The following is a 13926-nucleotide window of genomic DNA, read 5'->3' as shown; positions in this document are numbered from 1 at the left end:
GCAGGCTGTGCAGTTGGGGCTGTCCAAGTTCACCCAGTCCTCTAAGGCGTGGGACCCAGGGGACATCATGGTTCCACTCTCCCACTTAAGACAGGGTGTTAATACTTGGCAGATCCTAATTCTGTGCCCCAGCCCTTGAAAGGAGAATTTAAAAACAAACCCACATTTCTTTCCTTTCCTTTTTTTTTTTTTTGGTTGATGCAGGATCTCACTCTGTCACCCAGACTGGAGTACAGTGCCTCAATCATGGCTCACTGTAGCCTGGACCTTCCCAGGCTCTGGTGTTCCTCCTACCTCATCTTCCTGAGTAGCTGGGACCACACATGTGCACCATCACGCCCGGTTACTTTTTGTAGAGAGGAAGTTTCCCCATGTTGCCCAAGCTGCTCTTGAACTCCTGGGCTCAAGCAGTCCACCCACCTTGGCCTCCCAAAGTGCTGGGATTACAAGCATGAGCTACCGTGCCTGACCCAAACCCATGTTTCTTACTGGTGGGTAGGACAGTCAACCACCAATCTTCAGAATTACAGAGCTCAGAAAATTCAGAGAGACAAACACATAAGGGAAGGACTTTTATACCACACTGGCTGCCAAACGCCTCATTTTTTGTCCAGAGAGAAAAATAAAAATGTTTTTAAAAGACCCATTGGCCACCCTGCCAACCTTCCTCCCTGGAGGCTTGGATTCCAGATTCCAGGAAGCATGTTACCGCCCATTTGTAGTGCTTTTCTGAAGGATGCAAAATTGGCTATTCGGACAGCTTCCAGTTATAAGTGTTTTTTTTTTTTTTTTTTTTGAGGCAGAGTCTCACTCTGTCACCCAGGCTGGAGTACAATGGTGCAATCTCGGCTCACTGCAACCTCCGCCTCCCAGGTTTAAATGATTCTCCTGCTTCATCCTCTCAAGTAGCTAGGATTACAAGGCCCAGCTAATTTTTGTATTTTCAGTATTGATGGGGTTTCGCCATGTTGGCCAGGCTGGTCTCGAACTCCCTACCTCAAGTGATCCGCTTGCCCCTGCCTTCCAAAGTGCTGTGTTTACAGGTGTGAGTCAAGGCACCTGGCCATCCCATTGTAAATCTTAAACAAGAGTGACGATTGGCCACAGCAAAAAAGCAGGCAGATTCAAGCCATGTATGAGATCCAAAAAGAAATGGGCTTGGAGAGTTGCTTCTGATGCTAATTTTTGGAATTAAAAAAATCACAAACACCTGTGTATTTGGAGAGGAGATTTGAAGGTATGTCTGATTTGGGCTATCCCTGATGTAAGTGCCAATATTTTCAACCGTGAGAATTTTCACACTTATCTACTTAAGGCTTCTCACAATTGGGAGACAATTTGCGTTTGATCCTCAGCAGGTGGTGTTGGCAAGGCTTGGGACACAAAGCCACCTTCTCTGTTGCCTCCAGGGCACACACAGGGGGTTGTAGCAGTGCCTACATCCCACTTCTGAGGCGTCCTTAATCAGGCTGCAACACAGAACAGATGGGTAAACCTTTAGAGTCCCTCATTTGCATGTATTTTCACTGCATTGTATAACATGTTCTTATTCCAAATCCCTCCTTTCTTTCCTTCAGATCTGTTTTGAGCACTTTCTAAGTACCAGGCAGTGTTATCTTACTGGATCCTCCTGACAGCCTATTTTATGAATATCAGTATATCAGTAATAAGAACTAGTGGGCTTTTTTTTTTTTTTGAGCATTTACACTCTGCCAGGCACAGTGCTAAGTATTTTATGGACATTATCTCTTGTAATCATCACTATTAATTTAATGCGATCCAGCAGACATCCACAATCTCTTATCTGAAACCCTGGGGCCAGATGTGTTGGAATTCAGAATGTTTTGGACACAGATTATGTATCACAGATTATATAACATGCCCGGTGTAGCAGCACTGCATAATAAAAATGCATCAATATTTATGCAAAGAAATGTTTAAACAGTCTCACCCAGTGGGATAAAGATTATAAATGGCCTCATGTCAGTTAGGGCCTTGATGCCAATTGAATTACAAAAAGATGTTTGATTTCCAGAGCTTTCTGGAGTTGTGGATGTGGGCCACTGCTCAGGGTTACCCAGCTTCATTTGTCAAAGTTGAGACTCACAACCCTACATCATTCCAAAGTTTGTGGCTACCACCATCCACACTTCTCTGGAAGTGAGGACATTAGAACAGAGAGGTGGCCACAGCCTTAGGTTTTTGCACCCAAAAATCAAGATTATTCCAGCACTCAATGCTGGTGCTTTGGATGCAGACTCTAATGGCTTTTTTCAGCAATGGGGATGAGTTGCCTACAGCCATCTGCTTTTTCTGACCTTGCCACAGGCCTGGGGCTGTATGTGCTGGATCACATGGCACCTAGAGGGAAGAGGCCTGAGACTGAGGTTTACCCAGCAAGCCCGTCGTCATCTCAGGGTCTCTGGAATACTGCCCATTATAGTTGTATGGAAAGCTGGAGGTTGGGTTATGACATTGAATTTAGCCCTGGCTTTTTTGTTTCCAAACAGAGCTCACTTTCTGAAGATCCCATTCTTTCTTTTTTTAAACTGGATTTAATAATAAAGCGTTTGTAAGATATGAGATCTGAGACTAGAATCATCTAAGAAATCTCTTTGCAAAGAATTGGAAAATGACCTGTGTCCAGAGGGGACAAGTTTAAGTATCTTTCTTATTAGATTTAATTCACTTAGCAAACATTAAAGGAGTGCCTCGTCTGCTCTCCATGAGGCACTGGGGATTCAGGGTTGAATAAAACCCAACTCCTGCCCTCAGGAAGCTCACAGACTGATACTGGAGGCAGAGCTACTTCCAAAAACAACATGTATAGCAAGGTGAATAGAGACAGGGTGAGCCCAAGGAGAGAAGGGGATCTCAGCTGGTGGTTGGGTGGGGGTGGGATGTGGCTTCACAAAGCAATGACATTTGGTGTGTGGCTGGCCACTGTCTCCTCTTAGCTTCCAGAGGTCCACTGTCTTGGTTTTCTTCCTCCTTCCTGGGCTTCTCCTTCTCTATCCTACTTCAAAACGTTGACATTTTCAGGCTTCAGACCAAGGCCAGCTTCTTTCCTTTTCCTCTCTCTACATTCTCTCACAAGGTAACCTTGTAACTGCCCAAGGGGTTCACCTTGCCTGCTGCCTAGACAGAGCTGATTTATCAAGACGTGGGAAGTGCAAAAGATAAACAGTAATTCACACAACAGGCTGTGCAAGAGACCAAAGTTTTATTATAACTCAAATCAGTCTCCCCGAAAATCTCATAACCTCTGGAATAATGTCTGGTAATATTTAGAATTCCAGCCTCTCTCATTCTAACTTGGTGGCTGGTGGCCTTTCATTCGTTTTACAAGAACAGTTTAGCTTTTGGGAAGGGCTATGATTTAAACTATAAACTAAATTCCTTCCCAAGGCTAGTTGAGCCTACGCCCAGGAATGGGATGACAGTTTAAAAGTTAGAAGCAAGATGGAATTGGTTAGGTCTGATGCCTTTCACTGTCATAATTTGTTTAGCTATAATTTTGCAAAGGCAGCTTCAGCCTCATTCATTTCCTTCACATTAACTACCTTCCATATGTGGACAACTCTTCTGATTGCATGTCTAGCCCACATCTCTGTTGAACTTCAGACTTGAATGTCCATTTGCCTATCATCTCTATTTAGGGGTATGTAGACACCTCAAAATTAACATGTCCTAGTGAGAACTCATGATTCTTATCCCTCAGACCATTTCCTCTTCCATCCAACCCATCTCAGAAAATGCTACAATTGTCCACCTGGCTGCTTAGTCAGAAGCCTTGCTTCTTTCCTCTCCCTTGTCTCTGACACCTATATAACCAGCCAAATCCTATCAATCCTCTTGCCAAGGTACGTGTGTGTGTGTGTGTGTGTGTGTATAGACTCAGTCTTGCTCTTGTCCACCAGGCTGGAGTGCAATGGTGTGATCTCAGCTTACTGCAACCTCCGTCTCCTGGGTTCAAACGATTCTCGTGCCTCAGCCTCCTGAGTAGCTGGGATTACAGGCACCTGCCACCACGCCTGACTAATTTTTGTATTTTTTGTAGAGACAGAGTTTTACCATGTTGGCCAGGCTGGTCTTGAACTCCTGACCTCATGTGATCCCCCAGCCTTGGCCTCCTAAAGTGCTAGGATTACAGGCATGAGCCACTGCGCCTGGCCGCCAAAGTATATTTTGATTAATCTACCACTTTCCATCTCTCTACCTCCTTTTTTTTTTTTTTTTTCACTCTTTTTGCCCAGGCTGGAGTGCAATGGTGCCATCTCGGCTCACCACAACCTCCGCCTTCTGGGTTCAAGTGATTCTCCTGCCTCAGCCTCTCAAGTAGCTGGGATTACAGGCATGTGCCACCACGCCTGGCTAATTTTGTATTTTTAGTAGTGATGGGGTTTCTCCATATTGGTTGGCCTGGTCTCAAATTCCCAACCTCAGGTGATCCGCCCACCTTGGCCTCCTAAAGTGCTGGGATTACAGGCGTGAGCCACCGCTCCAGGCTCTCTACCTCCTTTTTAACACACGCCACTGTTCTGTATTCTTTTATGTGATGGTCAGTCCAGTGTGATCACAAGAGGAGGAGACACAGGAAAGGCTCAGGAAAAAACAATGTTTATTATGCTCACGGGTCCCAAAGACGGGAGGCACAGCACACTACACGGGACCACATGGGAAAGACATAAGGGTGGTCAGGAGACAGAAGACAGGGAGCAAGGGGAAGACTGAGGCCAGAGACCTGATTGGGGTTTCCATGGGAAAGACAGGGTGGGGTGAACAGTTTAGGATGGACTAGTTTGAGTAATTTCAGAGGGCTTTAAGCTCTCAGGGTGGCCCCTAGTTGTCTGGTACCTGGCCCTGATGGGATGATTAAGGCCAAGTCATATTGCCTCCTAGGGTATGCAAGGCGGGTGAAGATCTACAGCTCAGGATTGGTTCGTTTGTCTATCAAAGGCATGCTTCTTGCTGAGCCTTTGCTATCTCTAAAAACTGTCTAGTCTTAGAAGGGGGCATTATCTCCCCAGCTAGAAAGGTTTTTGAAGATGTGAAAACATCATAATGTATAGCCGATAAAAAACACGTATGCAATACAGTCACCCTTTCGTTTTGGCCATCAGAATCGTCTGCCACCTCACTCTCCACTCTGCTGTCAGCTCTGATCTACCCTCCACACCCCGGCATACGGGCAGGCATCTCTGCATGAAATTGGATCCAGTTATTCCCTGGCTTCTGAGGTGCTTGTGGCTCCCTCCCCTCCTGCCCATGCCTTTCATGGTCTATTTGCCCTGTCCACCATCCTGTTGCCAACTAGCACTCCTTCTTTGATCCAGCCATGCTGAGGTGAGAGTATTTTTCTTCTTTAATGCTGTCTGTTTAAGTACAAGTTTTTTCTCCCATCAGCCTGTTACAGATGCTGCTCCCAAAATAGTCTCTTCCTTCTTGTGGTGCTTTTCATCCTTTTCCATCCATCTTTATCCCTTGGGACTTGGCTTTACTTTTAACCTCCACAGTGAGCCTTCCCTGATCACCCCACATTAACGTACTCCCAGCCTGTTGTTCTTCACACAGCACCCCTGCTTTTTTAAGCAATTTCATGCAGTGATCAGGAAATGTCTATGCACCTGCTGTGCACCAATTTTTTGCTTGCCTGTGAGTGTGATGGGGCTATGCTGGGGGTAGCTGGGAAGTGGGTGAGGCCTAGTTTATAAACTCAGGGTCATTTTCCCCTCTGAGCAAGAGAATGTTTTATCAGTATGCCAAGGGCATGGAGCTTGGGGATAGGATGGCTCCTCACAACCATGAGACGAAAGGTGGGGCGATCAGCCTTGGGAGGCTACAGGAGTCCCTGGGAACCATGTATGGCTACTCCCACTGTCTCCTACATCCATGGCAGGTAGGGATACCTTCCCTCTGAGCCCCAGTGTGGCCTTAGCACCCTTCCCAATGCAGGCAGCCTCCTCTATTAATCAAATTGGCCTGATCTGCCACTGCAGGTCTATGCAATTTCAGGTAGAACAGACTCCTCAGCTCTAGTTATTTCTTCCTAAATGTATCCTTTTAGAAAGAATTAGGTGGGAGTGTAAATTACTTCAACCATTGTGGAAGACAGTGTGGTGATTCCTCAAGGATCTAGAACCAGAAATACTATTTGACCCAGCAATCCCATTACTGGGTATATACCAAAGGATTATAAATCATTGTACTATCAAATAACGTGCACACATATGTTTATTGCAGCACTATTCACAATAGCAAAGACTTGGAACCAACCCAAATGTTCATCAATGATACACTGGATAAAGAAAATGTGGCACATATATGCCATGGAATACTATGCAGCCATAAAAAAGGATGAATTCATGTCCTTTGCAGGGATGTGGATGAAACTAGAAACCATCGTTCTCAGCAAACTAACACCGGAACAGAAAGCCAAATACCACATATTCTACCCATAAGTGGAAGTTGAACAATGAGATCACATGGACACAGGGAGGGAGCATCACACACCGGGGCCTGTCAGAAGGGCTAGGGGAGGGATAGCATTAGGAGAAATATCTAATGTAGATGATAAGTTGATGGGTGCACCACCATGGCATGTGTATACCTATGTAACAAACCTGCACATTCTGCACATGTATCCCAGAACTTAAAGTATAATAATAATAAAAAGAAAGAATTAGGTAAAAGCATTTTTTAAAAACCATATCCTTCTCTGAAGTTCATTTAGTTAATCTGTTTCCCCCTCCTTTTTTCCTAGGAGAAAATAATGAATGTCAAAGGAAAAGTAATTCTGTCAATGCTGGTTGTCTCAACTGTGATCGTTGTGTTTTGGGAATATATCAACAGGTAATTATGAAACATGATGAAATAATGTGGGTGAAAATACTGCTTTGATTTTATCCCACTAGTATCCAAGTCACCAGGTTGAATTGAAATTAGGATTAACCAAAACCATAAATAAGAAATTCTACCCTTCCTAAATCCCTAAGCCCTGGACTGTCCTTAAGATCATTAGCTCTCTCAAGTGACTTTTGCTAACTGCTTATCTTCTTTCTTGCCTTGTTCCTAATATCAAAATTTTTGTAATAGTAGGCTAGATCCAGAGAAAATGAGATCAAATTAAACCCAATGTAATTTTAAATAACTTACATAATCAAAAATACAGAAATTACCTTAAGAAATTTCAGACAGGAATTCCATGAGAAATCTACCCTGAATTTTGAAATCCTAAAATATTTGCAGAGTTTAAAGGAGCAACTTAAGCTGTTGACTTTTGCTGCAAAATACATACTGAGTTGCTGGTGATTCATTTGTGCCTGGCTAAAACCTTTGAATGTGTGTGTGTGTTTTTAACTTTGAAAAGCAAAATGAATTAAGCGTTTCTAAGTTTTCAAATTCATCTGTGGATTCACCCCAAATATATGAGCCACCTCTGTGCTTTTTGAAGCTACAATGCCTTGGAGATTCCAGCTGGAGAGGCTTCTGACAGAAGTCTCCACAAGCAGCCACAGAAATGCCTGATGCCTTTGACTCAAAAGACTGGCAAAGCTCAGCCTTAAGGTTCAAAAAGTCTATTGTACAACTGAGTTGTACAGAGCTATTTTGGTACCATTAGTATTTTCATAGAGTGTTTCATTGGCCCCCAAGTTCAAGATGGTAGCCTGGATTAGCATTCGAATATCTCTTTTGATATTTACATTCTAAGATTTGATGAGCTAGGAGGACTGACTTGGTTACTAAAAATGGAACCGTGCCTTTAGGTGCATCAGTAGCAGAAGGAATCTCCAGAATGCTGGAGCCATTAGTCCCTATGGTGCTGCACAGATGTAACCACTTCTGGAATGTTCCTTTGTTTCATTCTGCACAACTCATTTTAAGAAAAACATGAAAACATGACAAACTAGAGTGTGACCAAGTTAAAAGGGTCTGGAAACTAGGTCTTTTGAATTGAGAAAACTGAGGGGATTGAGTCCAAAGAAGAGATGACTCAGTTTGGTGTGGGTACCCTGGAGCTTCCTTAGGCAATTGAGGGCTAAGGAAGTTTCCCACTTCGACTTGAGAGCTAGGCTGCTCCTTGGGCAAGTTACTTAGCCACTCTGTTCTTTAGTTTCCCTAGCTTTATTTTATCTATTTATTTTTATTTATTTAATTTTTTTTGAGATGGAGTTTCGCTCAGTTGCCCAGGCTGGAGTGCAATGGTGCAATCTCGGCTCACTGCAACCTCCGCCTCCTGGGTTCAAGCGATTCTCCTGCCTCAGCCTCCCGAGTAGCTGGGATTACAGGTATGCACCACCACACCCAATTAATTTTTGTATTTTTAGTAGAGACGGGGTTTCACCATGTTGGTCAGGCTAGTTTTGAACTCCTGACCTCAGGTGATCCACCCTCCTTGGCCTCCCAAAGTGCTGGGACACCTGTATTCTCAAGTACTCAGGAGGCTGAGGTGGGAGAATCACTTGAGCCTGGGAGATTGAGGCTGAAGTGAGCTATAGTCCTGCTACTGCACTCCAGCCTGGGTGACAGAGTGGGACATTGCCTCAAAAAAAAAAAACAAAGTTGAGAAGTAAGCTGTAGTCCTGCTACTGCACTCCAGCCTGGGTGACAGAGTGGGACATTGCCTCAAAAAAAAAAAAAACAAAGTTGAGGGAAGGATTATAAATACTACCTGCCTCATAGGGTTGTTGGGAGAATTAAATAAGTTATTGTGTATAAAGCACTTAAAAGCAATACCTAGAGCTTAATAAACACTCAAGAAATGCTAGCTGTCATCCTCCTGCTCTTCTTCCTCATCATCATTTTAATTTAGACCACTGTAACCAAATACCACAAGGTGGTTTAAGCAACAGGAATTTAAGTCTCTCAGTTCTAGAGGATGGGAAGTCCAAAATCCCCAGTGACCGCTCTTCCTGTGTGACAGATGGCCACCTCCCCCACACTAGATGGAGTGCAAGTAAGCTACTGCCTCTTCCTCGTCTTGTAAGGACACTAATTCCTTCATGGGGGTCCTATTCCCATGACCTCATCTAAACCTAATTACCTCCCACAAGCTCTGCCTCCAAATATCATCACACTAAGGTTAGGGCCTCCACATATGAATTTTGGGGAGATACAACATTCACTCCATAACAGTCATCTTTATCATGATCTGTTCCAGAGGGCAGAACAAGATAGGGAATTTTGGCAAATAGAAGAGCTCTAGCAGTTAGAAGAGTCCAACAGAAGAACAAGTGCCCTTTGGGGGTTCCTGCCTGGAGTCGGAATGTCTGCTTGGATAACCTTCAAGCTCTGAGCTTGAACACTTGATTAGATAACTTTGGTGTTTGGAATCATAGCCAGAGTTGTACGTGCATAACTGAGCCAAAGGCTCAAACTTGCATGTCTGCAGCCGCCTCTCAGAAAGAGGGTTACTTTCAGTTCTGGACACACTCTCCCTGCACGGTGGCCAGAGCAGGTTCTGGCTGCTGTTCAGGCCAATCATCTGGCACCTGGACTCTGGCCCCAACATCCTCTGATATGCAGAATCACTTGAACATCTGCAAGAAACTTCAAGGGGAGATTTTTTTTTTTTTTTCTACTTTATGAATTTGCCACATGATGGCTTGAGGTGAGCTGAGGACACTAACCTTAGACAGGTTGGCAGCACTAAGCTGGAAAGGATTAAAAACTCATTCAAACATGTCAACCAATTAGTAAATAGAATTGTCATCAAAGCATATTGAAAGAATATCATCTAGGATAGCATTTGATTTGAGGCTAGATGAAGAAAAACCTTCAAATTTTAAAATTAGAGGAAACCTTCAAAATTATGATGAAATAACCATGATGGTAGTAATCACAATAGGAACTACTAGTTATTGAATGCTTGCGTGTGCCAGGACCTTTGCTATGCATTACCTCCGATTTTTTTTTTTTTTTTTTTTTTTTTTTGAGATGGAATCTCAGCACTTTGGGAGGCCGAGGCAGGCAGATCACTTGAGGTCAGGAGTTTGAGACCAGCCTCGCCAACATGGTGAAATCCTGTCTCTACTAAAAATACAAAAATTAGGTGTGGTGATGTGAGCCTGTAGCCCTAGCTACTCCGGAGGCTGAGGCAGGAGAATTGCTTGAACCCAGGAAGCAGAGGTTGCAGTGAGCTGAGATTGTGCCACTGAATGCCAGCCTGGGCAACAGAGTGAGGCTCCGTCTCAAAAAAATAAAAAAAGAGCTCAGGGAGGCAAAAATTATGTTTGGCTTGAAGGAGAATCCATTGCTTTGGATCCATTCATAAATATTTATTACCCACTATGTACTAGGCACTGTGCTAGGATCATATCAAGCAAGGCACAGAAAAGGCGGCATTTGAGTGGAGCCTGAAGGATGAATACATATTTAAAACCCACTGCAATGTGGATATTGCCGTGACCATTGTGTTGTTGAAGGATTCTGAGGGAGAAGGGTCGTTGAAGAGATATGAAAAGTTGGTGAACCTGAATCTGTAAATCCGAGGCCTGAGTGCCAGGCTGCAGGACTTGTAAGGGCTTTAAGAGTCTCACTGCAGCCGGGCGCGGTGGCTCACGCCTGTAATCCCAGCACTTTGGGAGGCCAAGGTGGGTGGATCACGAGGTCAAGAGATCGAGACCATCCTGGTCAACATGGTGAAACCCCGTCTCTACTAAAAATACAAAAAATCAGCTGGGCATGGTGGCTCGTGCCTGTAATCCCAGCTACTCAGGAGGCTGAGGCAGGAGAATTGCCTGAACCCAGGAGGCGGAGGTTGCGGTGAGCCGAGATCGCGCCATTGCACTCCAGCCTGGGCAACAAGAGCGAAACTCCGTCTCAAAAAAAAAAAAAAAAAAAAGAGTCTCACTGCCTTCATTAGTTAAAGAAATGTTTTCTGGGGCTGTCCTATAGAAGGCTCTGAGCTGGCCATGGCATTAGGCTCTACAGTTGATGTTTTGTTTTCTGGGGGAAGATAAATCCTGGGGGAAGGATGTCTGGGCCACGGCATTTCCACCTTCTAGGGCCTTTGTCATCACCAGACACCTGAGTAGGTGGCAGGAGAGGACCCATCTGTGCAATAGACAGCTGTCTTCTCTTTTTAAAACAAAAAAAGAGAATTTGAGGCCAGGCGTGGCGGCTCACATTTGTAATCCCAGCACTTTGGGAAGCTGAAAAGCTGACTGGGGTGGATCTCCTGAGTTTGAGACCAGCCTGGGCAACATGATAAAACCCCATCTCAATAATACACACACACAAACACCGACAATTTGAGATTTTCCAGAAAACCCTTTCCCCTTGAGATCCTGAAGTAGAAATTTCCAGTCTCCTGATGTCATTGGTTATGTCTCAAAGGAAGATAGGAAACCTGGAAGCAGCTAAAACCCAGGCTCTCAGCTCAGCCTCAGGCTCAGTGATAATGTTTACAAAATAGCCTTTCTCAGAATTAAAAGTAACATGATATGTTTTTATTTCTCTTGCTTGTAGCCCAGAAGGCTCTTTCTTGTGGATATATCACTCAAAGTAAGTGCGCTGAATTCTAGATTTCTAGTGGATGTCTCCCACCCCACAGTCACTCTGGCACCCTCTACAGTCCATTCTTCACACGGCAGCCAGCCATGGTGCTCGGCCAAGTCGGAGGGGTGGGTGGATTCCTGGGAATCTGGAATGTTATTGCTGCAGCCACCCTAGACTTATCGATATAGAACCATGGCTTGTATCTTGCCATCAGTTCTCCTCAGACTTCTCTTCAGTGCTGTCATTTGAAAACATTCCTGTCTTGCTGATAAAAAGTATCTAGGGAGATACTGTCTATTATTCTGTCCTTTAAATGTTATATAAAGACCTATGCAAGAAATTGCTCTGAGAATAAGAATCGGGGGAAAAAAATTGAGTCTCTTGAGAAACCAGTATGTATCTTTAAAATTTTCTTTTCTTATTTTATGAAAACAAAATGAGAAGCACGTAAACCTTTATATTTCCTATTGTTGGCTTGGTTGTCAAAAAGCTCAGAGCAAAGTATTGCACTTAACTGCTTGTACTTGCCCCCGCCTTCATTTCCAATGTCATTTATCCCCTGGTATGAAATCCTGACTTTTATGCCCACATGCCATGTGACCTTGGAAATTTGTTCAAATCCACCCAGCCAGTATCTTGGCTGTGAAATGAAAGTAACGGTGAAACATTTCTTTGGGATGACTGAGGTCGTGTGAAAATACATACCTGGGTGACTAAATCAACGTATCTCTTTCTGTTCTTTCTTGTGTTTTTTAATCTTGTGTTGTTTTTCTGTTTACTGTACCTATATATTGGAAGCCATCTCATACACTTCCCAGAGTTAATGGGCTTTAAAACAGGTTTCATAATATTATGCCTGTTCATGAGTTACCTCACCACCTCATTTGTCCAACAGAAGGGCATTGTATCCATTGGCTTTCCTCTTTCCCCATCCTCCAGAAGCCCCCTACCTTTTCTTTGCTTTCTTTTCTTTTTATTTTATTTTTTAAAATTTTCTGAGACGGAGTCTTGCTGTGTTGCCCAGGCTGGAGTGCAGTAGTATGATCTTGGTTCATGGCAACCTCCGTCTCCTGAGTTCAAGCAATCCTCCCACCTCGGCCTCTCAAGTAGCTGGGATTACAGGCACCCACCACCATGCGTGGTGAATATTTTCTTAGTAGAGACAGGGTTTTGCTGTGTTGGCCAGGCTGGTCTTGAACTCCTGACTTCAGGTGATTGGCCCGCTTCAGTCTCCCAAAGTGCTGTAATTACAGGATTGAGCCACTGTGTCAGGCCCCCGACCTTGAAGAGACTTTCACAATGAATGAGAGTGTAGAAACTTTCTCAAATGGATGGCTACAGTGGCTTTCAAGTAGTTTCCTGAACCTCTTGTTCAGGGACCCCCAGATTTCCTGAGGCTGTTACTGCTAACCTTTGGGCAAACTGAATTTTTCTCTAGACTTTTATAACAATCTGAATTCTGCTGGTTTTAGCTAAAGAGATGATTCTTGGAAACATGCATTGGTTTTTCATGAAGACTATAACTTGTTACAGTCATTTTCAACTCATAAAGCTCTTTCCTGTATGCTATTTCATTCAGTCTTCAAAATTACCTTCATGGTAGGTCTGTTATTAGTATTATTAACTATACTTTTTGGAGGAGAAAGTCAAAATTCAGAGAGGGAAAATGTTGTATCACAGTCATACAGCTAGTTAGTGGCAGATCTAGGACTCAGGTTTATGCATTAATACACTCTAGCCCCCTTTTCCCTTCTCTTCCTCTAGGGCCCCCAGAATGAGCTGAGGGCTGGGGGCTGCCCAGGGAAGAGAGATTGAGAGAGCTTCAGGTCTGTTCTCTCTCATTCAGCTAGAGTGTCTCATTGCTGTTTGTTGAATAAATTGGCTGTTTTCAGTTTTCTTTTTAAAACTAATCTCTGCTATAAAAAGAATTTGGAAGCCCCAAGTTTGGGGACTACCACATTTTCTAAAAATGCTTGTAATCTTTTCCATTTCTTAGAAACCCAGAAGTTGATGACAGCGCTCAGAAGGGCTGGTGGTTTCCTGGCTGGTTTAACAATGGGTAAGGTGATCAGACAGCGATCAGTGTTTGCCCACCCATCTGATGCTTATAGAGGGTCCACACACAATGGTTTCATGTTCATGACCTTCTCAGCCACTCATCTTTCTTGCGTATTGAAATTATTTGAAGAATATTTTGTGAGTGAGACTAGGACATTTGAGGGTTGATTTTGTTCTTGAGACAGGGTCTTGCTGTCACAAAGTCTAGAGTACAGTGGGGCAAACATAGCTCACTGTAGCTTCGAACTTCTGGGCTCAAGTGATCCTCCTACATCAGCCTCCTAAGTAGCTAGACTACAGGTATGCGCTACCACACCCAGCTAAATACGTTTTTTGTTTTGTTTTGTTTTCAGTTAACTTGGGGGCTGA

The 13926-nt window shown here is 43.9% G+C and overlaps 1 protein-coding gene across 5 annotated transcripts in view; it reads left to right on the top strand.

Annotated features, from left to right (window-relative positions):
- The window catches only part of GGTA1 (glycoprotein alpha-galactosyltransferase 1 (inactive)), a 100702-nt gene that overhangs the window by 73667 nt on the left and 13109 nt on the right, over positions 1-13926 (top strand). For 4 of the 5 annotated variants that reach the window (XM_017503325.2, XM_017503326.2, XM_017503323.2 and 1 more), the window contains exons 3-5: positions 6764-6852; positions 11470-11505; positions 13496-13558. In XM_017503325.2, coding sequence (XP_017358814.1) covers positions 6773-6852; positions 11470-11505; positions 13496-13558 — 179 coding nt within the window. In that variant the 5' untranslated portion in view covers positions 6764-6772. The remainder of the gene's footprint in view (positions 1-6763; positions 6853-11469; positions 11506-13495; positions 13559-13926) is intronic. The other variant, XM_037729520.1, reaches the window with a different exon arrangement.

This window comes from Cebus imitator, unplaced genomic scaffold (assembly GCF_001604975.1).
Source record: "Cebus imitator isolate Cc_AM_T3 unplaced genomic scaffold, Cebus_imitator-1.0 Scaffold309, whole genome shotgun sequence".
In the NCBI taxonomy this organism is placed as follows: Eukaryota; Metazoa; Chordata; class Mammalia; order Primates; family Cebidae; genus Cebus; species Cebus imitator.
Note: the sequence above shows the minus strand (reverse complement) of the source record. Positions and strands in the feature narration are given on the sequence as shown.